Source organism: Doryrhamphus excisus, chromosome 1 (assembly GCF_030265055.1).
Source record: "Doryrhamphus excisus isolate RoL2022-K1 chromosome 1, RoL_Dexc_1.0, whole genome shotgun sequence".
NCBI classification, from domain to species: Eukaryota; Metazoa; Chordata; class Actinopteri; order Syngnathiformes; family Syngnathidae; genus Doryrhamphus; species Doryrhamphus excisus.
The window spans coordinates 21402650-21429781 of record NC_080466.1 but is presented as its reverse complement, the minus strand read 5'-3'; the positions used below and the strand labels follow the sequence as shown (position 1 = coordinate 21429781).

Below are 27132 nucleotides of genomic sequence, written 5' to 3'. Positions count from 1 at the left end.
ATAATGCATTTTTCTAGTACTGTATATGTATGTACATTTGGAAAATTAGTACTATTTACATGATTTCCAGCATCCTAACATCCAGCTATTAGCATTTATTCTTGTATTCTTCTTTTCAAGGTTGTACTTGAAGAACTTTGACATTTAAACATTCATTCATTCATTTTCACATTTTTTCATTTTCTGTAGTGTAGAATCTGTACCAAGACTCAAGGCATCCGTGATGGAAACTGCAAGCGATGAATTGTGTCCCAGCTGTCTTCGGGGGAGTCCAGTACACCCTGGACTCGTGGCTAGCCAATCACAGGGCACATAAAGACAAACAACCATTCACACTCACATTCATACCTATGGACAATTTGGAGTCGCTAATTAACCTAGCATGTTTTTGGAATGTGGGAGGAAACCGGAGTACCCGGAGAAAACCCACAAGAACATGCAAATTCCACACAGAGATGGCCAAGGGTGGAATTGAACTCAGGTCTCCTAGCTGTGAGGCCTGCACGTTTACCACTCGACCACTGTGCAGCCCAAACCCAACATGCAAACCGGTATTATTACCGGTAAGGGTAGCGTGTGTATGTTTTTCAGAAGTCATGTCATGTTTATGTTCTACTTACATTCAACAGGCTGGTTCCTTTTGGACTCTGAGCGCTCAGATCAGTTTGTCCTGCTGCCGAGTCCCTCTTGACGGGCACAAAGTAAAACTGAAGCTTGAAGACCCTGGTGAGATTTGGACATGCGCTCTCCTTTTGTCTCAGGCTATTATAGGCTCGCGCCACCTTGCCAGCAACATGATCAGCCCCAAACACCACCACCCTTAGCGTAGTATTCATACTGTCCTCATCTGTGCTCAAGATAGGCCTCCTCCTGAAGCACACTTGTCTGACAGTCTGATTCTGTGGACCCGAAAAGGGCTCGGGACTACGTAACTGCACATGATGGGGTAGCGAGTTGGACCGAATCTCTCGCACCACCAAAAAGTCTTTGGTCTCTGTGTTCCCTAAACTTTTGGCTCGGTACAAGGACCTCTTGGGTTTGCGCAAGAGTCGGTACAAGTGCTGACTTAGCCGAGCAGGAGACCTGGCAGACTTTGGCGAGCTTATGGAGTCATCCGAGTCTTCAAAAAAGTCACTGTCGACTCCAGAGTTGAAGGAGGGAGCATAGGACTCTGATGCTAGGGACAAGGTGTCATGTCCCTCATCATCCTCTATGTCCACTTCATCCTCATCCTCCTTTGTGCGTCCGCTTGTGGTCATAGTGTCGGGCTCGTCCTCCAAAAGGGTATTCAGGACATCTACGGGCATCAAAATGGATATTATTTACATAGGTAATTAACAAACATACATGACATTTCATGACATGATTTATTGTTTTTAAGTCAACCTTTAGAATCCAAAGAGCAAAAGCGGTTCGAAGGCTCCATTAAAACTCGTTTATCGCAGTTTATCACCTGACCATGATAACTGACATTCTGCCAAGTAGGATTCCTTATTTATCAATCAAATATTTTGTAATTAGAGCATAGAAAACTGTTTACAACCCTCTAAATATGGCTTTTAATATTATCAGACACATTATAACACCCATATAGTCACTTTTACACTCATGTTACCCAATATAATATTCATAATTAGAGAATAAAAGTTATTTAAGACATAAATACGACGTACGCTGTATTGTTACCATTTGTCACCAAATTTGGTGGAGATGTCAAGTACAAATGTACAAAGAACCCATGCGCAAACAAACAGGAAGTCGTCCATTTTCATTGAATCAGACATTATAGGAAAACATCAGTTGTTGTAATTTGACAGGGACCGAATGAGTCCAAACCCAAATCCCAGATATTAGACAGATGGATGATGACAAAATTACATTTTAGCCTGTGGGTAAGACGTAAGACCTAAGACGTAAGACGTAAGACGTAAGACGTAAGACGTAAGACGTAAGACGTAAGAAGTAAGAAGTAAGACGTAAGGCGTAAACTCTTAGGATTACAGTCTTAGGATTCAACACAAAACTGTAAATGTTAAATCTGCTCCACATGATCAGACCTACACCACAATTGGCACGTATGATGACGATGACACCCTGAATCAATACCTTGATCGTGTCGAGGTATAGAAGCAAGGACCCTTGGGTTGGGAAAGGGGATTTGAAATCCAAATTTTTAGAATTCTGAGGGTCTATTGTAATAAGAGATGGATTTTGAAAGATTGAATTTACCAAAATTGTCTTTATCCCATTGAAACATGTGACACCTGGCTGTAGGGATTGGTAACGTCTGGAGCATCCCTGAAAAGGGGAACAAAAATGGCAATTCATATACTGTATATAATGCAAAACACTTATCCACTATCTATAAAAGAAGTAGTTGTACCATCTGAATTTCTTCTGTTGGCAGAGGAGATGCTGAGTCTTTCCCTTAGTGTTTCCAGTTCTTGGATCATGTGACTGCGTCCCTTCCGAGGATCACTCATGGCTGCGGCTGTCTCTGAGACACCACTGACCATAGTGAAGATCTCCCCTAGTTCATCCACACTTTTTCCCTGCGTAGGTAAATTCACAGGGTTAAATTTACATTTTGAGGACTTTAGACTTGACAATATCAAAAAAGACTTGGACTTTGACATCAATGAATTGACTACTGAATTTAATTTAGTTGTAAATTCAATGAAATGTGACACAGTACAAGATAAGTGTCTGATTATAAATATAAGTGGGAATATTATTATCTAATTATTATTATCTTATATAATATTATTAATAGTGATCATTCTACTGTCTTGTCATCTCTGCTGGAATCTCTGATTGACTGATATGAGAAATGTAAGAATATTACCCTAATACCTTTGTAACTATAAATTGTTAGAGGTACCTAGGCTAACATGCATAAATGCATAAATATAGAGGTAGTGATTATCATTATTATTATCATTAATTATTATTAATTATTACTTACAAAAAATAGTAATAATGGACAGCAAGACATCATTGCTTCAAAAATTGGTTTGAGCACTGACCTAAAACCTTGCTTCCTAATGCACAAGACTAGACACACACAAACTACTAAACACATCTAAAAACCTCAGGTAGGGTTTAACAAGAAGAAACTGATGTTTGGGTTGGTCACCTGTCCAGACACAGTCTCAAGTTCTTGTTTTTTAATGCATAAGATTAGACACGTGTAATCCAGAAAATAAGTAAATGTCACAAAAAAGTGGGCTAATAAATTGACACACAAAGACTGCGGATTTCAGAAAATAACAGATGAAATGATACAGCACTCTACAAGCAATGATGTCTGTAAAATTAAATAATTAAAAATTACAACATTTTTAACTATAATGATGAAAATGGTAATATTAATGATGATTATAATGATGGTAATAATGATAAAGATTATAACAATAATGATAATAATGATAATAATAATAATAATATTACAATGATAATAATAACAGGGGAAACAAGACAGTGGCATGAACATGATTATATCCTGTAAAAAGGGGTAGGCTTTTATAAGCTTTTGCTTCAGCCTACTCCTTTTGGGCTTGGGATCAGATAGTTGAATACAAATGTAAATAATGGAAAGTTATATTTTGATTGATGTAAGAAATGCACTGTAATGTTTCACATATTTGCCCAAATAAAGGGAAAAAAAATGACTTTAGTATGATGATTTGAGTGAGTGAGAGTAAAATGTGTCCCCATTCAAAGTATTCAACTAACGTGATCATTATTGTGACCTCTTTTTAAAAATGTGTTGTGATTGTTTTAAGAAGACACAATTTACCTTTTTTAAAAAAGTCCTGTTTTCAACATCAGTGAACTGATCAGTATCATTGATCACCACCGTGTGTGAGTGAAAGGAAGAAAAACTCTATATATAACTCATCATTTGACGCCCCCTTTTGGGTGGCACTGTAAATAGCTAGACAGCGATACATGTTTTTCCCGATGTGGGTCAATACGCTATTTAAGACTATCCAGGCAATAAAGGTTACAGCACTATCATTCATTTTCATAACATAACTTATAGGAATGCAAAGCATTGTCAAGCATTGTAAAGTCCAGATAACTGTAGGTCAATTTTACTGTGCATTACTGCATATAAAGTTTGAGGTGGCGGTGCAAAATTGAAACACAAATGAATACCCCCTCATATAATTTCCCTGCACATTTCCCAACACACCTGCAGGGCTGCATGTATACTGCAGACCGGGTACTTAGTACCGAGCGTGGACTGGAAGGCGTGTTTGATCAGGGTGATGTAGGTTTCTTTCTCTGAGTGCTGAATGCAACAGAGCTGCTCGGCCACACAGAGGAAGTCAGAAGGTAACTCGCTTGGATTCATGAGCAGCACCGTCCTGCAAAGATGGCATCGGTGGAAGTGAATACAGGGTTTGTTTTACGATCATAGTGTAAAGAGTGTAAAAAGCAGAAACTGATGACCATAAAGGCAATGATAAAACAAAATGTATATGGAACGTGCGTACATTGTTTTGGTAGACTGACTGGTGGAGTCCAAGTCCTGTTCTTCTTTCACCAGTCTCTGAAAGGAAATCCCTTTGAGGAAGATATTAAAAAAATGTTGTAATTAATTCAGTGTGATATGAATTTTACCAATTTATTTCCAAGAATCAAAAACTATTAAGGGGGCTGCACGACGTTCAAGTGGTTAGCGTGCAGACCTCACAGCTACGTATGTTCTTCCCGTGCATGAGTGGGTTTTCTCCGGGTACTCCGGCTTCCTCCCACATTCCAAAAACATGCTAGGTTAATTGGCGACACCAAATTGTCCATAGGTATGAATGTGAGTGTGAATGGTTGTTTGTCTATATGTGCCCTGTGATTGGCTGGCAACCAGTCCAGGGTGTACCCTGCCTCTCGCCCAAAAACAGCTGGGATAGGCTCCAGCAACCCCACGACCCTCGTGAGGATAAGCGGTAGAAAATGAATGAATGAATGAAAAACTATTAAGGCAGAACAACACAATCACATGTTGTGTTTGAATGGAATGACTGTAATGAGATTGCTATTCTTAATGATAACCGATACATTTCATCATAGAAATAAAATACGAAAATCATCCATTTCAGGGAAACTGCAGTTGCAGTAGTGGATGGGTGCAATACGCATCACTGGGGTGAAAACGATATAATCCACCAGGCACACTTAGATGTCATCTGAACATCTCATGACATTGCTTTCTACTGATTACATGAAAACAAATCAAATGTATTGAAAGTATAGTACAAACCTGGAGCCTTGATCTCCTGCTGGAGTGTAGAGAGAAGGTTTCGACACACACTACAATAGGGCTCAGGCCAGGTGAGGAAGCAACGGAATACTTTGATAGCTTTCTCTAGAAGCTCCATCTCTGGCGGACAGTATGGCATCTGAAAGCATTTAAACCAAGTTTAAACCAACATGTTGTCTGCAGTTCATAGTTTCTGCCTGACCGTCAATAGAAACGTTGAGGTAGAAATGTATGCATGCATGTTTCTACTTGGAGGAGAGTTGTAATTATACCTTGAGGACTTATTGTTGACTTAGTGTTTGGGCAGTTGAGATAATGATGACTTAATTAATCAATAATTATGGTTTTATATATATATATATATATGTACATATATGCAGCCCTGATCCAGCTCATGGTGTTATATTTGAAACACTTATATGCTAGGACTACGTTAAAAAAACATAGCATTTCAGTATGTGGAGTCAAACTATGGAACGTGAAACGGATTGAGTACGGGACTCAAACAATGCACAACGAAACAATACAATACAAAGAATTTTATATTATATATTAGAAACAATACAAGCAGTTGATTTTTTCTAAATACAAGGATGAAGAGTCTTGAATCATTATATGGTCATATCACCTCGTATTTTGTTGTGTCAAAAAAAATTCATTAAAAATGTTTGAAAAATACAAAAAATAATAAAGATATAACAAAAAACTATTTAAAAATAAATAAAAAATACAAAAAAGACATGCAAAATATAATAAAGAAAGAAATAAAGAAAAAACAAATTAAATATTATATCACAAAGGCAGGAAGTGAACAAATGTAACAGCTACTGATTGTAAATGAACACATGGAGGGGGAGGATTCAATAAGCTTTGCTTCTTCCTACTCCTTTTGTCAATTGATTATGTGATGCATTCCATTGTAACCTGATGCATAAATGAAATTAAAACATTACCATTACCATATTTACGTAAGTAAAGATGAGACATTGTTTGTGAATTATGAAAAGCTGAAGCGAAACTGAAACGCTTTGCAAAGGTGTGAAGGTGATGTGAGTTCAAATCAGGAATTGAACCAACCATCTCCGGGTGTGGATACAAACACTAACATCTGTGCTATACTAATTTGCCACAGTTGAGAAGCACGTACTTGATCAACCAAGCCATGCCAGCAAAGTAGTGGAATATTTTAAGTGTCTTTCACCAACAGAGGGCGCCATTATAAATAAATTGCCCATTCATTTTTATTGAGAACATTTTCACAGAAATTATTAAATTACACTAAATGTGGTAATATTTTGAAAATATTGAATAGGTAGCAAACCTGTCTTGAGTGAGCTAAACATTTTGATATTGGATTTGTTTGAAATGGAGGAGTTAGCGGACAAAAAGTGAGGCAGAAGAGGAATACATAGATGAAAATGTCCGACACAATAAATGTGAAAGTGACAAAGTGGTGTAGGATTTGTACCTGCAAGAGTGTGGAGGTGAACATGATGGCAAGTGGAGCCACCAGCTCGTACTGGCACCTCTCCTGTACCTGTAATGACAACCAGAATCAATGTTCATCCATACACTTATGTGTCGCGTGTGCTTTCTCTCACCTCTTTGGTCTTTCTCAAGATTTGCTGCAAAAGGATGATAAAGTTCTCCGGGTCCCTTTTGACCAGCTCCTCCAAACTCCAACGGTTCATTGCCTGACCCGCTGAGCACATTAGCACTGGAAAGTAACAACACAGGTACAATTACTATATATTAGGCGACGAAATTAGGCCTATGTAGCAGAAGCTCTATTTCAATTTAGGTCCAAGAAGTGGATGCCTCCCAAAAGAGTCAGAAAAAGGTTGGTGACTCTTCTATTCAAATCTATTCATTTTGATGATTCCTTGAACACACCTTAGCAGACAAAGGTATGGATAATCACACAGATATCACGCTCGACAAGGCTTTCATCCATCCATGCATTTTCTATATCGCTTATCCTCACGAGGGTCGCAGGCATGGAGCCTATCCCAGCTGTCTTCGGGCGAGAGGCGGGGTACACCCTGGACTGGTGGCCAGCCAATCACAGGGCACATATAGACAAACAACCATTCACACTCACATTCATACCTATGGACAATTTGGAGTGGCCAATTAACCTAGCATGTTTTTGGAATGTGGGAGGAAACCGGAGTCCCCGGAGAAAACCCACAAGAACATGCAAATTCCACACAGAGATGGCCAAGGGTGGAATAGAACTCGGGTGTCCTAGCTGTGAGGACTGCACGCTAACCACTCGACTGCTGTGCAGCCCAAACCCAACATGCAAACCGGTACTATTACCGGTAAGGGTAGCGTGTGTATGTTTTTCAGAAGTCATGTCATGTTTACGTTCTACTTACATTCAACAGGCTGGTTCCTTTTGGACTCTGAGAGCTCAGACCAGTTTGTCCTGCTGCCGAGTCCCTCTTGACGGGCACAAAGTAAAACTGAAGCTTGAAGACCCTGGTGAGATTTGGACATGCGCTCTCCTTTTGTCTCAGGCTATTGTAGGACCATTCACACTCACATTCATACCTATGGACAATTTGGAGTGGCCAATTAACCTAGCATGTTTTTGGAATGTGGGAGGAAACTGGAGTACCCGGAGAAAACCCATGCATGCACGGGGAGAACATGCAAACTCCACACAGAGAATCAAACCCATGTCTGCCCGACCTCCTGACTGTGTGGCGTACATGCTACATGGTATGAATGTGAGTGTGAATGGTCGTTTGTCTATATGTGCCCTGTGATTGGCTGGCGACCAGTCCAGGCCTCTCGCCTGAAGACAGCTGGGATAGGCTCCAGCACCCCCGCAACCCTCATGAGGATAAGCGGTAGAAAATGAATGAATGAATGAATGAACTTGTCCCACACAAACAAAGGTCACTCTAATGTTAGAATGCCTGCAAACAGCCATCACCACACATAAACTACAACACCCCATTTTGCATTTAAAATGCGTTCATGGGTTCAGCTTCTTTTCGCACCTGAACTACAGAAGCTCTTTCATCGAGATAGTCACTCACACAGTTCACACAGTCAGTGCCGCCACTTCCTCTCTGTTGCCGTGCCACACAACTTCCTCTACGCCCCACCCCCACTGACACTGACTGGCTAAATTCACCGCCAGGTCAGCCACTTACAATATCAAGTGCGCTGGTGTTCAGTCTATCTTTAATAATCTATAATCATACTCTACAGCAGGGGTGCTCACACTTTTTCAGCATGCGAGCTACTTTTAAAATGACCGAGTCAAAATGATCTACCCACTACAAAAATGCAAAACATCTATTTATTTTCAAATGTATTGAGGATTATTTGTACGTACAATGTATGTTGATGTACCTTACATAACCAAATGAGCCAATATTGCAAAACACACATAATTAACATTTTTCGTAATTACCTGAGTTTACTTTGATGACTTGCACTGAATTGAACCAGCCAGGGATGCATAGTCCGGACAGTAGCTGCTGATAGCCAGCCTCAAGCACACTTCCAAATGTTTATCAGTCATGGATAATATCCGTATCACATATCCACGTATCCATATCCGTATGGAAGTGATGTTTTTTGCCTTTTTACTTGGTCCAGTTTTTGCCTTTTTACTTGGTCCAGCTCCTTCACTCATTTTAGTGACCATAAACTTTAGCGAGGGCTTAAAATCTGACGCAATTCGCCGACTAGCTTAGCACTTTGCATCGTTGTTTACGCATGAGCGGTGACCTAAAGGTCAAAATTCAGTTGTCATCTGACTGGTTGTCCTGTATGTCAATCAAGTAACGGGGATGGATGATAGGCTGACATCGTAAGTTCTGCTGCACTTAGAGACGTTGTTTGATTTGATTGGTCGCCCGAAGGGCAACATTCAGTTGTCATCTGAATGGCTGCCCTGTATATCAATCAAGTGACGGCATTGATGCTAGGATGATATTTTTTTAATGTCACGCCGCGATCGACCAGCGATCGACCAGTACCACCTCCGCGATCAACCGGTAGATCGACTTAATGAGCACCCCTGCTCTACAGCATTTGTTTGTTTCTTTCTGCTTTTTCCTGATTTCCGAACACCAGTGAGCACCAAGTTAATTGTGTCTAGCATACAGTCAATCGTGATGGTGGTAGCCTCGTTGTCTGGGGCTGCATGAGTGCTGCCAGCACTGGGGAGTGGCAGTTTAATTTATTTTTACACTATTTTGTGCACTTCTAAGACAGTTAAAAAAATCAATAAAGATGTTTTGAGATGTCGCTCATATAAGCTTGGTGCTCCTGAGAGCTTGGTGCTACTTGGATAGTGAAAGAATATATAATTTGCATTATTATAATTATTCGATAATTTTTTAAAATAATTTTGAGACAAATTTGTCATAGGAAAAACATTTTTTAAAAATATTTTAATGATATTTTTACATATTGACCCTAATATTACGAGGTAAAGTGGCAGGTATGTTTCCAAGGTGGAGGTCTCAAGATTTCGTATGTGGTAAGCATGTTCAATTTCCAGGTTACCACAACTATGTTCTCCACAAGCAATGCAGCCACTGGTGATCTAAAATGACTCAGTTTTTGTTCTAAGCCTACTTTAATGCACCGGTGGTGTAAAAGATTTCAAAAAAAAAAAAAAAAACAAGATGAGTCTTACCATCCCATTGGTGTGTTGCTGTGGGGCTTTGCCTGAGCCCATCCAGACACCGGTCCAGAGCATGCTGAATCCTGTCCTCGGTGCAGGAGGTGTGCTGCATGTTGCCTCAATTCTGTGGAGGATGATTAAATATTAGAATATGACAAGTTGTAGGAGCTATTTATTGGTGTGTTCCTAGGGTTTTGATATCTGTTGATTCATTTTTTGTTGTTGTTGTTTTGTTTGGATTCCTTGATGGTATTTTCTTGTTGGTTATTTATTTATTTTGTTTGTCTATCATATTTTGTTGGGGTTAATTGGTGGTTGATTTGTGGGTTTGTTTCATTGGATGGCACCCTGGGCACCTGCAATATATTTGGGTGGGCGGTGCTCAGGGGACCAGCATGCACCGGGGTGGGCCTATGGTTTTGTACCAGAGCAAGAGAGGCAAGAGGAAAAGGCCCTTGTTCCTTTTTTATTCGTTTTTGCTTGCTTGGTAATAAAAGGAAAGAAGAAACGGAACAGGATTGTTTGGACTGACTCTTTTGCCTGCGTGAAACAAAACCCATGGTGCATCAGTGGCCGTTTGATTAGAAGTTACGTTTATTATTTAGAGAAGGACAAATAGCCACTACACAAAGTACAAAACCCGCCCTTGGATAAAGAAAAGAACCCATCAATAATGGACTCGTTGGACTCTTTTGGACCTTGGATGAACGAAGCTCACGAATTGTTTTATTCATCTCCCATCTGAAATCGTGTTAGCTTCAAACTACGCCTGGCCCACACCAGCGACACACTCAGCTTGGCCATCAGAAACTGGTATGTGTTACTGCAAAAGCTGTATTGGAAAACGGTGATAACTCGGAGTTAAGTCGGCTATTAAGCGCTAATTTACGCAGAAGTGCTGGCGTATTTCATTCATTAAATCTACAACTCCAGTGCGCATCTATGCTTGCAAGAGTGGCTGTGCTGCCAGTGAGGATTATATTTGGCCTTTTACCCCCTCGCCTTCTGAATTAAATGGAATGGTTGACGGACTATATGATTAAAGATGTCTGATGTTAATACAGGGTCTCAGAAGGATGTTGAAATACCAGCAACAAAAAGGAATATTAAATGGACATCGAAAGGATTGAGTTTTTACATAAAAACGTGTCAAGACAAAAGGAGTGTCAAATGTAGACAAGCCAAAGGGTATATGGAAAAAATCCGTGAGTTGATGGAATCAAACGAAAACGTGAAAACAGTTAATTCTGAACTTTGTAAGTTTATTGGTTGTTATCAAGACGCCCATGACGTGCATGAATCGTTCATGGATTTACCTTTACCAGAAGATGAAGCTGCAAAGCAAACGGGTTATTTTCAAGCAAAAATGACAATGTACTGTGATTTTACCGACAAGGTAAAGGCATGGTTAATTGAAGCCGGAAATCCATATGTGCAGCCGAATAAAGAATGTCCTGATCAGGATGTTGCAGATCTGGAGGAAATAAATCCTGAAGACAGTGCTTCTAACATATCACGTGCAAAATCAAAGTCTTCCAAGCATTCACAGGTATCACGCATTTCTTCTACAACATCTGCACGCATAAAAGCTGAAGCGGATAAAGCGGCACTAATGGAGCGTGTTGCCGCGCTGAAAAGGAAACATCTAATTGAAGCTCAGGAGGAACAGTTAAGGAAGCAAAAGGAGCAGCTGGAACTCGAAACAGAATTGGCAGCAACAAGTGCAAAACTTCATGTATTGGAAATCAACTCATCTCAATGTGGTTCAAATCGATCCGATGGCATGAACTCTTATTTTGAAAGGAACTGTCAAAGCACAAGTAAACTCAACCCAGATGCCGACACATTCCTGCCGAATAAAAAGGATGCAAAGGACAACGTTTTGATGCCTTATTCTATATCTCAACCACAGGTTGTTGGTTCCAAACAAAGGTCACATACCCAAAGGAATGAAATGTTAATTAATGCTGAGGTTCCAACTCAAGCTGCACAAAGAAGGAATGAAACTCAAACTCATCCAACTGACATTACCACCATAATGCAAAGACAAAATGACATCACTTCCCTCCTGGTGCAGCAGAATCTATCCTCGGCCCTTCCATCTAGAAATATCCCAGTGTTTGATGGAGACCCTTTTCAATACAGGTCTTTCATTAGAGCCTTTGAAAATGGAGTGGAGGAGAAGACGGCTAATTGGAACGATCGTTTGCACTTCCTTGAACAATACACCAGGGGGCAGCCAAGAGACCTAGTGCAAAGTTGTCAGCACTTACCTGCGGAGCAAGGATATTGCAGAGCCAAAAATCTTCTCGCCGAACACTTTGGAAATGAGCATAGAATTGCCACTGCTTATATGGAAAAAATTCTCAACTGGACACCTGTTAAAAGTGAGGATGTTAAAGCACTACAGTCATTCTCCCTTTTTCTTAGAGGATGCTCAAATCTGACAGAACAGTTTATGTATATGAAAGAGCTGGACTTACCATCTAACATGAGGAGCATCATTCTTAAACTGCCATACAAATTACGGGAAAAATGGAGGAATGTTGCTTGTGATTTGCTGGAGCGACGTGGTCAAAGAGCGGTATTCACTGATCTTGTCACCTTCATTGAAAGACAAGTCAAAATAGCCTCGGATCCACTTTTTGGCAACATTCAAGACTCGCAACGTACCAACTTCAAGGCTTCCAATAGTAATCACACAAACCAAAGGAAAAAGCAAAGCAGTTTTGCCACTAATGTCACTGAAGTACAAGATGGAGGTACATCTCAACATACAATAACTCAAGCCAAAGTACCTTTCGTGCAAAATTGTCTGTTTTGCTCTCAAAGCAGTCATTCCTTGGACAAGTGCTCACAGTTTGAAGTGAAAGTACACCGGGATAAAATTACCTTTCTAAAGGAAAAGGGCATTTGTTTTGGTTGCCTGAAGCTAGGCCACACAAGCAAAGACTGTAGGAGTCGTTTGGATTGCAATGTGTGTCACCAAAAGCACCCGGGAGTCCTTCACATACACCGACAGGATACAGGCACATCCTCACCACAAAGGCCAAGTACTGTGAACCCTTCAAGTGTTTCTGCAAAGCTGTCTCAGACCTGTGGCCATATTGGGGCCGGTTGTGAAGATGACTCTGTCTTTTCTATTGTTGCAGTCAAGGTCAAGAGTCAGAAAAATAATCAAACTGTGCAAACATATGCCTTTTTGGATCCAGGAAGCTCAGGTACATTCTGCACAGATACTCTGGCAAGGAAATTGAACTTAAGAGGTAAAAAGGCAAGTATTCTGCTAAGAACAATGGGCCAAAGGAAAATAGTAAATGCTCAGATTTTGTCAGGACTTGAAGTGTCTGGTATGGATGGGAATGACTTCATTGAGTTACCTGATGTTCTAACCCAAAGGACTATGCCTGTGTCTGCAGTAAATATCCCACGACAGGAGGATGTGGATCAATGGTCTTATCTGAAAGGTGTTAAGCTCCATGACATCGATGCCGACGTCGAATTACTTATCGGTACAGATGCCCCAAAGGTAATGGAGCCTTGGGAGCTGATAAACAGCCAGGATGAAGGGCCCTATGCAGTAAGGACCAGGATTGGTTGGGCCATTAATGGTCCACTGCGCGGTGGATCTGACGGTAGGGGTAAGAGTGTCTGTCCTACTGTAACAACAAATCGAATCTCTGTTGATCATCTGCAAGAAATGCTGGTTAAGCAATACAATCATGACTTTAATGAGAAATCATCAGAGGAGAAGATTGAAATGTCCAGAGAAGACATCAAGTTCATGGATCTTATGAACAATACCGTAAACTTAATAGAAGACCACTATTGCATCGACTTACCTTTCAGACAGGAAAATCCCATGATGCCAAACAATCGCTGTGTTGCAGAACAGCGCCTCCAGAGCCTGAAAAGAAAGTTCAATAAAAATGGACATTTTAAGGAGGAATATGTTGCATTCCTGAATGACATGATCAATAAAGGATATGCAGAAAGGGTACCTGATGACCAAATGAGACAAAGTGATGGAACGCTTTGGTACATCCCCCATCACGGTGTCCACCATTCAAGAAAAGGTAAACTGAGAGTTGTGTTTGACTGTGGAGCTGTGTATAAAGGAACATCTTTGAACAGCCAGCTCTTGCAGGGTCCTGATCTTACCAGCTCTCTCATTGGAGTCCTCCTCCGATTTCGGCAAGAACCTGTGGCAGTAATGGCAGACATCCAAGCCATGTTTCATCAAGTTCGTGTCTCAGTCAAGCATGTTGACTTTCTCCGCTTCCTCTGGTGGCCTCAGGGAGATACTGCACAGTCTCCAGTAGAACATCGAATGAAAGTACATCTGTTTGGGGCTGTATCATCACCAAGTTGCGCAAATTATGCTTTGCGGAGAACAGCAGATGATAATGCACAACATTTCTCTTCTGATGTAGTGAACACAGTCAAATGCAACTTTTATGTGGATGATTGTTTGAAATCCATGGCATCGGAAGAAGAGGCAGTGCAAATGGTAAAGGATTTGACTGCGCTTTGTCAGAAAGGAGGATTCAATCTTTCCGAGTGGATCAGCAACAGCCGCAAAGTGCTAATGTCAATTGCAGAGGACAGCAGAGCAAAGGAGATCATGGACTTGGACTTGGATACAGACCAACTTCCAGTAGAGCGAGCACTGGGACTACAGTGGTGCATTGAATCTGACAAATTCAAATTCAGGACGTCTGCAAAAGAACAGCCACAGACCAGAAGAGGTATTCTGTCAGTGGTCAGCTCATTGTATGACCCTTTGGGATTTTTAGCTCCATTCATTTTACCAGCCAAGTTGCTTCTCCAGGAACTATGTCGGAGGAACCTGGGCTGGGATGAAGCCATAATGGAGTTCTCCCGTAAGAAATGGTCCAACTGGCTTGAAGATCTCCAAAAGGTAGCAGAGTTTGAGGTGGATCGCTGTTTCAAGCCCAGAGAATTTGGAGACCGCGTCGTTGCACAGCTTCATCACTTTTCCGATGCAAGTGAGGTTGGATATGGAACAGCATCCTACTTGAGACTACAAACTAATGGTAAAGTTTATGTTTCATTTCTCTTGGGAAAAGGTAGAGTTGCTCCACTCAAGCAGATGACAATTCCTCGCTTGGAACTCGTAGCTGCAGTTCTTGCTGTTAGGGTTGCTAAGCTGCTGCAAAAGGAGTTGCAGCTTCAACTGAAGGAATCCGTTTTTTGGACTGACAGCACGACAGTCCTTAAATACATACGGAATGAAACCAGCCGATTCCACACCTTTGTGGCAAACAGAGCAGCTTACATCCGAGAAGCAACTGATGTGGATCAGTGGAGGTATGTGAGCTCTAAAGAGAATCCAGCAGATGAAGCCTCTAGAGGAATGAGAGCTGAGGATTTCCTAAAAAACAGGAGGTGGATAATTGGACCAGAGTTTCTCTGGAGGCCAAAAGAGGAATGGCCTAAATTGGAGGTGGATCTTGATGGAGTTCCTGTAGATGATCCAGAGGTTAAAAGGAACCTGATGGTGAATGCTGTTATCAAGATCCAGGAAAATGCCACAACCAGCTTAATCAGTTACTTTTCCAGTTGGACGAAGCTAAAAACTGCAGTTGCTTGGTTTTTAAAGATCAAGATGATTCTCAAGATTCTGTGCAGGAAGAGGATGGAATTTTCTGCTGTTCCATGTCAAAGGGTTGAAGGAAGAATGCAGAGTTTCAAGGTCACACTCAAAGGACAGAGTTTGACGCCCGAGGATTATGACAAAGCAGAGAAAGCAATTGTGCAATATGAACAAAGAGAGAGGTTCAAGGTTGAGGCAATATTAAATAACAGACCTATCACAAAGGCTTCCGACGACCCGGATGACCTTGAAGCACTCACTCCCAATCACATCCTGACGTTGAAAGGCAAACCTATCATGCCACCAGGACTATTTGACTCAAATGATCTGTACCTCAGAAAAAGGAGAGACAAAAGTGGACAAGGCCAAGAAGGAGTCTCACCACCGGAGACATCGTCCTTGTGGCAGATGCTGCGGCTCCAAGAGGATCATGGATGATGGGGAAAGTTCTGGATGTCAAATCAGATGCTAAGGGACTGGTGCGCTCTGTGCGTCTTCAAACAAAGACCAGCATCCTGGAGAGGCCAGTGACGAAGCTCTGCCTGCTATTGGAAGCAGCAGTTTAGCATCATTGACATTGACTCACTGACTCTCTCTCTTTCTATGGCTCTGTCTCTCTCTCTCTCTCTCTCTCTCTCTCTCTCTCTCTCTCTCTCTCTCTCTCTCTTGTTTTGCAGGTACTTCAAAAGGAAGAGACTGATTTATGGTGTATTCCATAATTGTAGTTCAGCTAAAGGAATAGCTCCTTTTTGGGACGTAAAAGTAATTGTGGGTTCATACACAATTAGGGGCCGGAATGTAGGAGCTATTTATTGGTGTGTTCCTAGGGTTTTGATATCTGTTGATTCATTTTTTGTTGTTGTTGTTTTGTTTGGATTCCTTGATGGTATTTTCTTGTTGGTTATTTATTTATTTTGTTTGTCTATCATATTTTGTTGGGGTTAATTGGTGGTTGATTTGTGGGTTTGTTTCATTGGATGGCACCCTGGGCACCTGCAATATATTTGGGTGGGCGGTGCTCAGGGGACCAGCATGCACCGGGGTGGGCCTATGGTTTTGTACCAGAGCAAGAGAGGCAAGAGGAAAAGGCCCTTGTTCCTTTTTTATTCGTTTTTGCTTGCTTGGTAATAAAAGGAAAGAAGAAACGGAACAGGATTGTTTGGACTGACTCTTTTGCCTGCGTGAAACAAAACCCATGGTGCATCAGTGGCCGTTTGATTAGAAGTTACGTTTATTATTTAGAGAAGGACAAATAGCCACTACACAAGTCAATAAGTCAACAACCGCCTTCCCATTCATCACTTCTGCGGAATATCTACTTCCTTACATGACACACAAACACACAAAGCTCTAAAAACATATTGACTGTTAAAGAATGAAAAAGAGGAAGTTTTTTTGTTGCTTGTCGTGCTATTTTGTTGCCATAGTTCCTAAAAAGTCACATGCAAAAAACATCACTATGTACATATTTTGTTGTGAATCAGCAGTGTCTGGCCACACTGTTGTGTACTGTGATATTTTCAAATTCTCATTTAATATTCAAATGTTTGATTTTTAAGAATATATACACAATTTTAAGGCATATTTTAAATGATAAATTCTAAATTTCTAAATGGTGTGAATTGAGTTTCTGATCATTATCACAACAGTTTTTGCAGCCTTACCGCACAAAGAGGAGGGTGTGAAACTAAAGTCGAGACAAATCAATTCATTTGACTGCCAGGTGTGGCGAGCAGTTTCGCTTCTGTTCTTTGTGGAAATCTGTACATAATACCCAAACAGGGATGTCCCTTCATTTGCTTCAAGGTGTTGAGTGACACATTTTGTCTCACCCAACCTTTATGATGATGACACCACCGTAAACCGCATCGAGGGCAAAAACAAAACATGATAAGTTTCCAGTCAAACCAACTAATCCAGCTTCTTTGCCTGGCTTGTGACTAATCCAACCAAATCAATCAATTATTTGTCTTGTGTATACAAAGGAATTATTTTGTGAGCTTGCTTTGAAGAACCAATGAAGTCAGTCATCATGACCATACGTCATTTCATCATTAGCATCACTCTTATCGTAGTTGTATTATATAGCATCATGGTTGTATTATATAGTCACTGTTTATTATTGTGGTTGTAGTTTGCGGTGGTGTGCCAAACTATTTCTGCATGCTTTAATGACAAAATTCCGGCATCCACAGGCCGTGGATATCGATCTCATCCACTCTTTTAGTTGTATATATAATAATAATAATAATACATTTTATTTGGATAGCGCTTTTCAAAATACTCAAAGACACTTTACAGAAGAATGGAGTTGAATAAAGCAAGTAAACAGAGTAGAAGACACACCAAAATACAACATTCATTGGTTAATACACAGTTAAAACATGAGTAAAAGCGGGGAGGGGCGGGGCACAGCAGTCAGGTATAAAAAGTTAGACATTAAAAACAGATTTAAAGAGGTGGGTTTTGAGTTGTTTTTTGAAACTGGGAAGGTCGGGGCAAGCCCGGAGCGAATGGGGCAAAGAGTTCCAGAGGGTGGGGGCAGCGATGGAGAAGGCTCTGTCTCCCCAGGTTCGGAGCTTGGTCTTACAGGGGAGTGCCAGGAGGTTGGAGTCGGAGGAGCTAAGTGGACGCGGGGGATTGTGTGCATGTATCATTGTAAAGGCATGATTATTTAAGACTCATCACATTTGAGCATAACAAATACAGTACTTCCTTTATTGTAAAGAGGATGTTCTATTTTAGAATATATGAACAGCTGGCTAATGCTATGTTTGCGACAAAAGAAACTTGAGTTGCGTTTTCCACAATACTAAAGAACATGGATCGGGTCACAGGGGGTGCTGGAGCCTATCCCAGCTGTCTTCGGGCGAGAAGCGGGGTACACCCTGGACTGGTCGCCAGCCAATCACAGGGCACATAGTATAGACCAGGGGTGGGCAAACATTTTGACTCGCATTGATATAACAAAATTTCCGGGGGGGGGGGGGGGCAGACTATATATTTTACATGTAACAGTCCACCTGGTATTATTGTATCTGTAAAATTGTCATGCAATCTGCTATTATTATTTATTATTTTATATTTATATTTAAATATTTAAAAAATAATAAAATATTATAATAATTAAAATAAAATTAAAATAATAATTATTATATTATTATTATGTAAAATATGCAAATATAACAATATTATTATATATATTAATATAATAATTAGCATTAATATAATAAATCTAATAATCATAATAGTTATAATAATATAATAATTATTATTTTAATTTTTATTATTATTATGTGCTTGTGTCTCTTTTTTCAGGAACACTTTGTAAACAACAGACCATGTCAAACAACGAAACTGATACAACCATCAAAAGGTGGGCTCAGGCCATGATGCCAGGTTGTATGTTGAGTTTAAATTAAATACTTTTGAAAGATTGGGCGGGCCGTATTCAAACACTTGGCGGGCCGGATGTGGCCCCCGGGCCGTAGTTTGCCCTGGTATAGACAAACAACCATTCACACTCACATTCATACCTATGGACAATTTGTAGTCGCCAATTAACCTAGCATGTTTTTGGAATGTGGGAGGAAACCGGAGTACCCGGAGAAAACCCACGCATGCACGGGGAGAACATGCAAACTCCACACAAAGATGGCCGAGGGTGGAATTGAACTGGGGTCTCCTAGCTGTGTGGCCTGCGTGCTAACCACTCTCCGCCATGCAGCCCCGTAAACTTTACAGAGGTTGGTTAAAGAAGTCCCCAACCAGAATGGTTTCAATATGCAGTGAGTCAACAGACCATAGTTAGCAGGGGGAAATTTCCCTTGAGTAAAAAAAAAAAAAAAAAAACATCCCCCAGAAAAACGTTCTACCTGACCTAATAAACTGCTAGGTTTTTGTACACTCTGGTTATTGCAACAAAAATGTCTCGGTGCACATAACTAACTAATCCATTTGGCCAAACAAAGCATCAACGTGTATCATAATCATATTTATTATGAGTAAGGGAGTCTTAGAATAATTGAATAGTTGATTCAGAGGAATTGAGAATTGAAAATGGGGCGGCACGGTGGTCTAGGGGTTAGCGCGCAGACCTCACAGCGAGGAGACCAGGGTTCAATCCCACTCGGGCATCTCTGTGTGGAGTTTGCATGTTCTCCCCGTGGGTTTTCTCCGGGTACTCCGGTTTCTTCCCACATTCCAATAACATGCTAGGTTAATTGGTGACTCCAAATTGTCCATAGGTATGAATGTGAGTGTGAATGGTTGTTTGTCTATATGTGCCCTGTGATTGGCTGGCGACCAGTCCGGGGTGTACCCTGCCCGAAGACAGTTGGGATAGGCTCCAGCACCCCCCGCGACCCTCGTGAGGAAAAGCGGTAGAAAATGAATGAATGAAAGAATTGAAAATGATGCGTGTAATCTGCCCGTTTCAGTGGCAGCTGAGGTATAGCATTGACCGTCAACATCGACTGACTTTTTGGCTCATAACGACCACACATCATGATCTACGGAATTAGAGCCCATTATATCTTAAACTATTGGTCTTACATAAAAATTGCATATATTCAATGTTTAAAAAAGATGTATATGGTTCTCACTGATATACATTTTAAAATATGTGGCCTTCATGGCTCTTTTAGCCAAAAAGGTTGCCGACCCCTGGTTAGAATAAAGGGATTCATAGTCGAAATAGGTGCCTCCCAATGACCGCACTGTGAGCTAGCTGAAATTAACTTATTTTCTTGTGTTATAATGCACAGAAAAGGGAAATAAATATGGGCTTGTGTTTCATGTAAGGATTGTGAATGATGGGCAAAATTCCCAAAAAAGTGCAGTTCTCCTTTAAGAGAGGCGCTGGACGTCTACTTCAGCTAGCTAAACAGTGACAAATAGTGCGTGTAACACATAACAGTCGACTATCAGAAAAGTCATTCATTGCCGTTCTGGGAATCATACACAGCATCATAATTCCTTTGTCACACACGTCATCGGTCTCTCTCTCGGTCTCGCTCTCTCTTTGGGTGTCTCTCCATGTCATTCTCAGTATCCTCCACTTCATCTGGTTGTATAGTTGGAAGGGAGGTGTTGACACTGTCATGTGTGTTGCGTGTTTTCCATGATGGAAGATTGTGAGTACTGGGTGGTCAATAGGCATGTGCAGAACGCACAATGTACCGTGTTGACATTCTGGTAGGTAGGTGGTGGTCTGCGACCCATCATAACCAAAAAGAAGAAGAAGAACGCCTTTACATCTGGTTGCATCAGTATTAGTGTTAGGTTGTTAGATAGTTTTATATGGTTTGTTGTATCTGTTTTATTACCGTATTTTCCGGACTATAAGTCGCACTTTTTTTCATAGGTTGGCTTATACTCCAGAGCGACTTATAAATGAAAAAACTGTTTATGTTACATAAACATTGGACACATTTTCTGTTCATGTTTATTTTTTGTGTAGCTGAATAACCATTGTGTTAGCATATCTTACACTATTTCAGCCTGTTCTCTATTCTTTTATTAATGTTAGAACTTGCCTTCCAAGAGGACGTAATGTCTGTTTTGGTCAAGTAGTTTCAAGTAGAAAATATATTACCCGCAAAAAATGCAACTTATACTCCAGTGCGACTTATGTATGTTTTTTTCTACCTAATTGTGCATTTTTGGCCTTGTGCGACTTATACTCCAGAAAATACGGTATTTATTGATGTACAGTGTACGTGAGTGGATATGGATATACAGTAAACCTCGGATATATCGGATTCATTCAATTGTTCATTCAATTGTTCCCACTGGTTTTGTCCGCTATAAGCGAAATCCGTTATATGCGTATACCGGAAAATGTCCGTTTTATGCACATATCGGATTTATATCCGGTATATGCGTAAATCGGATTTTATCCGTTATAAAAAGGCACTTCCTTGACTATGTTTCCAATGTACCTGGACGCGCAGGCAACGCTGCAAACGCTGCAAATGACGTCGTATAGCGGCCTGTCACGATTCGGCGAATCGGAGCGCCACGATGCGGCCATCCGATATATGCGAGGGAAATTTAATAGAAATGCATTGGAACGGGACTGGAGATTTTGTCCGAAATAGGCAAAATCCGTTATAAAAAATCCAATATATGCAATGAATTTTTATTGGAAATGCATTACAGAAAAATCGGTTCTTTTTTATCCGTTTTGTCCGTTGTGAGCGAATTTCCGATATATCCGAGGTTTACTGTACCACATTTTTTCCTGAACTTTTTATTGCTTTTATGATGGACTATCTTCGTAATAGCATAGTATAGGAGATGTCACAAGATTAGAACACAACCACATATTAGCTGCACTGCTGCAGGGTTTAAAGTCTTTCAAATGATGCTACTTATTATCACTATCACATTATAACAAGATCATGACAGGGAAAAGTAAACATGCAATGATGCCCCAGCATTGGCAAAATCTCATCCAATCATTCCCATATATACCCACTAGTGGGTATATCTGCATAGCACGTATGATATCAGCATTATGATATACTCTACTGTGATGATGACCCTACATAATGGTCGTCACCATTTGCATGCATTGTCGAGTTTTTGTATGATATTATTGGAAAAAGTGCTCTGATTTAAACTTTAAGAGTAACATTCCAGCCCCACTCCAAAATGTCATCATACTTGTTTTTCGTAGAAAATGTTGCAAATGTGTGATGAGTGTGTGGTGTTTCATAAGAGGATGTAAGCAGTAGCATGTCCCTCATAGTCAACAGTCACTTCCACTTTTTTGCTGTTGCTGCGGATAGCAACATGCTATAGTCGCACAATAACAGAACAATTTATGGATATAATTTGCAGTGTTTTGCAATAGTTCTGTTTGATATCCTGCTAAATTCACTGGACTTACTTCCTCTTTCAGCCTCCACACCTGAGTTAGCACCCACCTGAATGGCACCTCCGACCTTCTCACGCCGCTTCCTAACTCCCTCCTCCATCTCTTCCCATCTGATGATCCCATTACCAACTGCTTCCTGACAGGAAGTACAACCTCCCATGTTGAGCTGAGGAAGCAGGTGCCTCTCTATTGTTGTGGTGTGATCCCACTCTCAGATATACTCCCACAGACAGGGGGAAGCAGGACTCTATATGTGTGAATGGGATTGTGGGAGTACAGTACGCCCCCCCCCACCCCTTCCCCCCCTTCCCCCACCTCTTCACCTGCCATTGATTGATTGAGCCTGATATCCATTCACATCCGCTTTTCCATTCATTCATGGAGCTTGAAACAAACACCGAGTTATATATCTGATGGATGGGATACCTTGTGTGTTGTGATGGAAGCCATTAGTGAATAAAGAGGGTGTGCACTATATAAAGTATACAGAGTTTGCTAATTGTAAGACTTTTGAAGTATTTTACCTGTAAATTACATATGTATCTGACATAAAAAAATATTCTTTGTGTTAGCTGCTACAATAACAATGTATCCCCAGTTTGGTTTATATCCAGATCTCGCTTTAGAATGCATAGAAAAGACAAAGACACGCGTGGTCATGTTTTCCTTTAAGGTTACTGTAGATATCAGTTTGTTGATATCACAAAACCCATCAAGTGATAAACAGGAAGCAACATTTGTACACCGGCACACTGACACCATTTCTGTTACATCAAGTACACTACATGGACAAAAGTACTGAGACAGTGCTCTTCATCAATCAGGGATCTTAGAGAACCCTGATTCTTCATCGTATGTCAAGTCTCAGTTCTGTGTTTACATGTGTATGGGAACAGTTTTTCGGAAGGCACTTTTCTGTTCCAGCACGATTCAAGCAAGGTCTGCAGAGGCAGGCTTTAAAGTCTTTTAGAGTGGAAGTTGTTGTGTTTGCAAAGGGGAAATCGAATTAGAACATAAACAATACAACCAGTGTCCACATTATATTACACACACACACCATACACAGCTATCACCTCTGCCACTAATCTGAGAAGGAGTCGTATTTTAACAGCTGCTGATTGAGTAATTTCAAAGAAAAATTGACAATTCCCTTCCTGTGACTGGACAGGAAGAGGCTGTCATCATCTGACATGCATGCACCCACGATACATTTAAAGACTTCTTCATTTACTTCAAATCAAGACACTTTTTAGGGGCAAATGCAGCCATAAAAATAAACATTTAATTACATGAATATCTCTCTGATATGGTCAATCAAAACTGAGCACTATTACCATCACAAAGGAGGGTATTTTTTGGATTTTGCAAACGTTTTTGTTGGTTTTTATAATTTTTTTCAGTATATTTTTTTCCCATTGCAATCATTTTCAATGCAAACATTACACATGAGAGACAAGGAGACCAGGGTTCAATCCCACCCTCGGCCATCTCTGTGTGGAGTTTGCATGTTCTCCCCGTGCATACGTGGGTTTTCTCCGGGTACTCCGGTTTCCTCCCACATTCCAAAAACATGCTAGGTTAATTGGCCACTCCAAATTGTCCATAGGTATGAATGTGAGTGTGAATGGTTGTTTGTCTATATGTGCCCTGTGATTGGCTGGCGACCAGTCCAGGGTGTACCCTGCCTCTCGCCCGAAGACAGCTGGGATAGGCTCCAGCACCCCCCGCGACCCTCGTGAGGAAAAGCGGTAGAAAATGAATGAATGAATGAATGAATAACATAACAAAATTAGCTACAAATAATAATAAATGAATAATAAATAAATAATAATAAATATCATAATAAATAAACTAATTAAAATAATATATTTTGTTAACTCAAAACTCTACTCCAGGATTTTTCTTCCCAATTGGTTGACATTAAGAGTTTTTCAGTGAACAAATACATGCCTGCAAATGGCTAAAATCAGTCATTCACAAACAATGGGTATCTATGAAGGTTTATATCAAGATGCTGCTCCGATGTAGAATTATTTAGCCTTGACTGAGTACCATTTCCACGATATTACAGCCAGTAAGAGATATATTATACATATATTTTACAAAGTTTCCCATCCTTACCTGCAGTCTACTGTCCAGCCTCCATTGTCTCCAGAGCCTCCAAGTCAAAGCGTCTCCAGCTCAGTGCCATTCAGTGGCCTCTGACATTTCTGTGTGACAGACCAACATCCATCATGCGTATGACAAACAAGCACGGTGGTGACAATCAGCCCTGCGAGCTGCTTGTGCTTCTGTGAGCTGACTTCGCTCATACGGTGGTTCCCAAACAGGAAGCATATGAGAGAGGTGCATATGAGCACAATGAGGAAGGCTGCTGCTGCTGCTGGTGTGTGCGTGTGTGTGTGTGTTTTTGTCATTGTGTGTGTGTTTTTGAGAGGTCGCATGTAGATTTTGAAGGGATGTTGGCCTCTTGACAGGAAGTCATCTGTTCGGAGTGTTTGTTTTCATGCTATTCCCACACCTCTTTGTTTGGCTTTGTTCACTATTTTCTGACAGTCTTACATGTAAAACATTCATTCATTCATTTTCTACCGCTTATCCTCATGATGATCGCGGGGGTGCTGGAGCCTATCCCAGCTGTCTTCGGGTGAGAGGCGGGGTACACCCTGGACTGGTGGCCAGCCAATCACAGGGCACATATAGACAAACAACCATTCACACTCACATTCATACCTATGGACAATTTGGAGTCGCCAATTAACCTAGCATGTTTTTGCACGGGGAGAACATGCAAACTCCACACAGAGATGGCCGAGGGTGGAATTGAACTCGGGTCTTCTAGCTGTGAGGCCTGCATGCAAACCACTCGCCTGCCATGCAGTACACATGTAAAACACTGTACTAAATACATACATGGTGGTAGATGACCACAGTGTACCCAACTGCCTCAAACTGGCATTAACAGCTGTGGCTGTAGGCAACCTCCTGATGTGGATTTTATTTTTAAATCTGCAATAAAACTACATTTGAACTATCATGAGAGGTCAGCCCCCAGCAGCTTTACCTACCTCTGCATGCACTTTAAAATGATGGTTGTTGTGAAATTAATGTGCTACACTTGGCGTACAGTTGTTCACCGTTTGGTTTTGGGTTTTTTTTCCTTCTTTTTTTCGAACATCATCCAAAACACAACAAACCAAACATAAATCAACACAAATAAAAATACTTATGTATATATAAACGTACACATGTTCGAAAGGGAATGGGAAGAAGTCAAGACTTATCTAGTCCCACCCCCCTAACCACCCAGATTCCAACAAAACATATATTATTCCTTGTCTACAAGAATAAAAACCCCACATCCAACCACCCTCACCCAGTTTGAGGCACCCAACTACGTGCCAAGAGCAACCAGTTCATTACTAGTCATTGTATCGTACATAGTCCAGTACAAAAGAAAAGATACCACTCCAACTATACAGTCACCACACCAGTCATCACAAGCTAACATGGATATAAAAAACATCAATGTTATGGTATTGTTTCAGTGAGATTAAAAAATAAATGTGACAGAAAAAACAAAAATATTCTTTAAAAAGCGTTAAATTATCTGTGGTTTAATATTGGCTGAGTTTGCTCCTTACCGGTATTACAAAATTGGTTCTGATGCGGCAGTGTTATGAAATATACGTGTGAATAAATGAACATGTGGTTAAAGAAAGCCATGCTTTACTTCCCACTTTCTCATGTTATATGGAATGCCTCTCCGATTATCCCGTTGTCACCTGTTTGGCGGGTATGATTGCAATGTTTACAGTATATAGCATGTTGTATGGAGCAAGTACTGTGACAACCATACACATATTTTTTACTGCAAATGTACTTAATGAAGAGGCAACTGAGAAACCTAACATGATGTGCCTATTTGTATTTCACTTACCGTATTATCAGAACAGTAAATTCCCCTTCTGTGAAACAATAGAAGTACTTTTTGGAGAAAATTTGCTTGTATTTTTAAAAGTGAACGCTAGATGTCACTGTTTCTCCTATGTTAACATTCAACAAGTCAAGCAGCTGAACTGAAACGCCTGCACCGCCTCACAATGCAACAGTACATGTTGGATTTCATGCTTCCCTCAATGAACCGCAGCTCCCCAGTGCCGGAAGCAATCATGGCACTACCATCATCATGGTTGACTGTAGACAACACAGTTATTTTGCTACTCACTTGTGCTGCCAACTATTCAGACAATAACGGCTGTGCGTTGATTCATTTTCATTCATTCATTCATTTTCTACCACTTATCCTCACAAGGGTCGTGGGTGTTGCTGGAGCCTATCCCAGCTGTCTTCGGGTGAGTACTACACCCTGGACTGGTCGCCAGCCAATCACAGGGCACATACAGACAAACAACCATTCACACTCACATTCATACAATTTGGAGTCACCCATTAACCTAGCATGCATGAAAGTGGTGAAAACCCACACATGCAAACTCCACACAGAGATGCCCGAGGATGGAATCGAACTCAGGTCTCCTAGCTGTGAGATGAGCTAACAACTCATCCGCCGTGCAGCCGACTCATTTTCAGTGGATAGTAAATCAAGGCTGTAACATGTACACAGACTACTCTAAACGAAATCCAGGTTTCATTTCTATAGTATTGTCCCTTGAAAAGAAGTAATAAAATGGTTACTTGTAAATGTGAGA

The 27132-nt window shown here is 40.8% G+C and overlaps 1 protein-coding gene across 1 annotated transcript in view; it reads right to left on the bottom strand.

Annotated features, from left to right (window-relative positions):
* pik3r5 (phosphoinositide-3-kinase, regulatory subunit 5) overlaps nt 1-24691 on the bottom strand; it is a 28526-nt gene extending 3835 nt beyond the window's left edge. Inside the window, exons 1-10 of the mRNA XM_058081070.1 lie at nt 24542-24691; nt 9933-10044; nt 6868-6983; nt 6735-6803; nt 5267-5405; nt 4503-4572; nt 4199-4373; nt 2384-2552; nt 2230-2298; nt 621-1297 (exon numbers count right to left, since the gene is read on the bottom strand). Coding sequence (XP_057937053.1) covers nt 621-1297; nt 2230-2298; nt 2384-2552; nt 4199-4373; nt 4503-4572; nt 5267-5405; nt 6735-6803; nt 6868-6983; nt 9933-10032 — 1584 coding nt within the window. The 5' untranslated portion in view covers nt 10033-10044; nt 24542-24691. The remainder of the gene's footprint in view (nt 1-620; nt 1298-2229; nt 2299-2383; nt 2553-4198; nt 4374-4502; nt 4573-5266; nt 5406-6734; nt 6804-6867; nt 6984-9932; nt 10045-24541) is intronic.
* Nucleotides 24692-27132: the final 2441 nt, after the last annotated feature.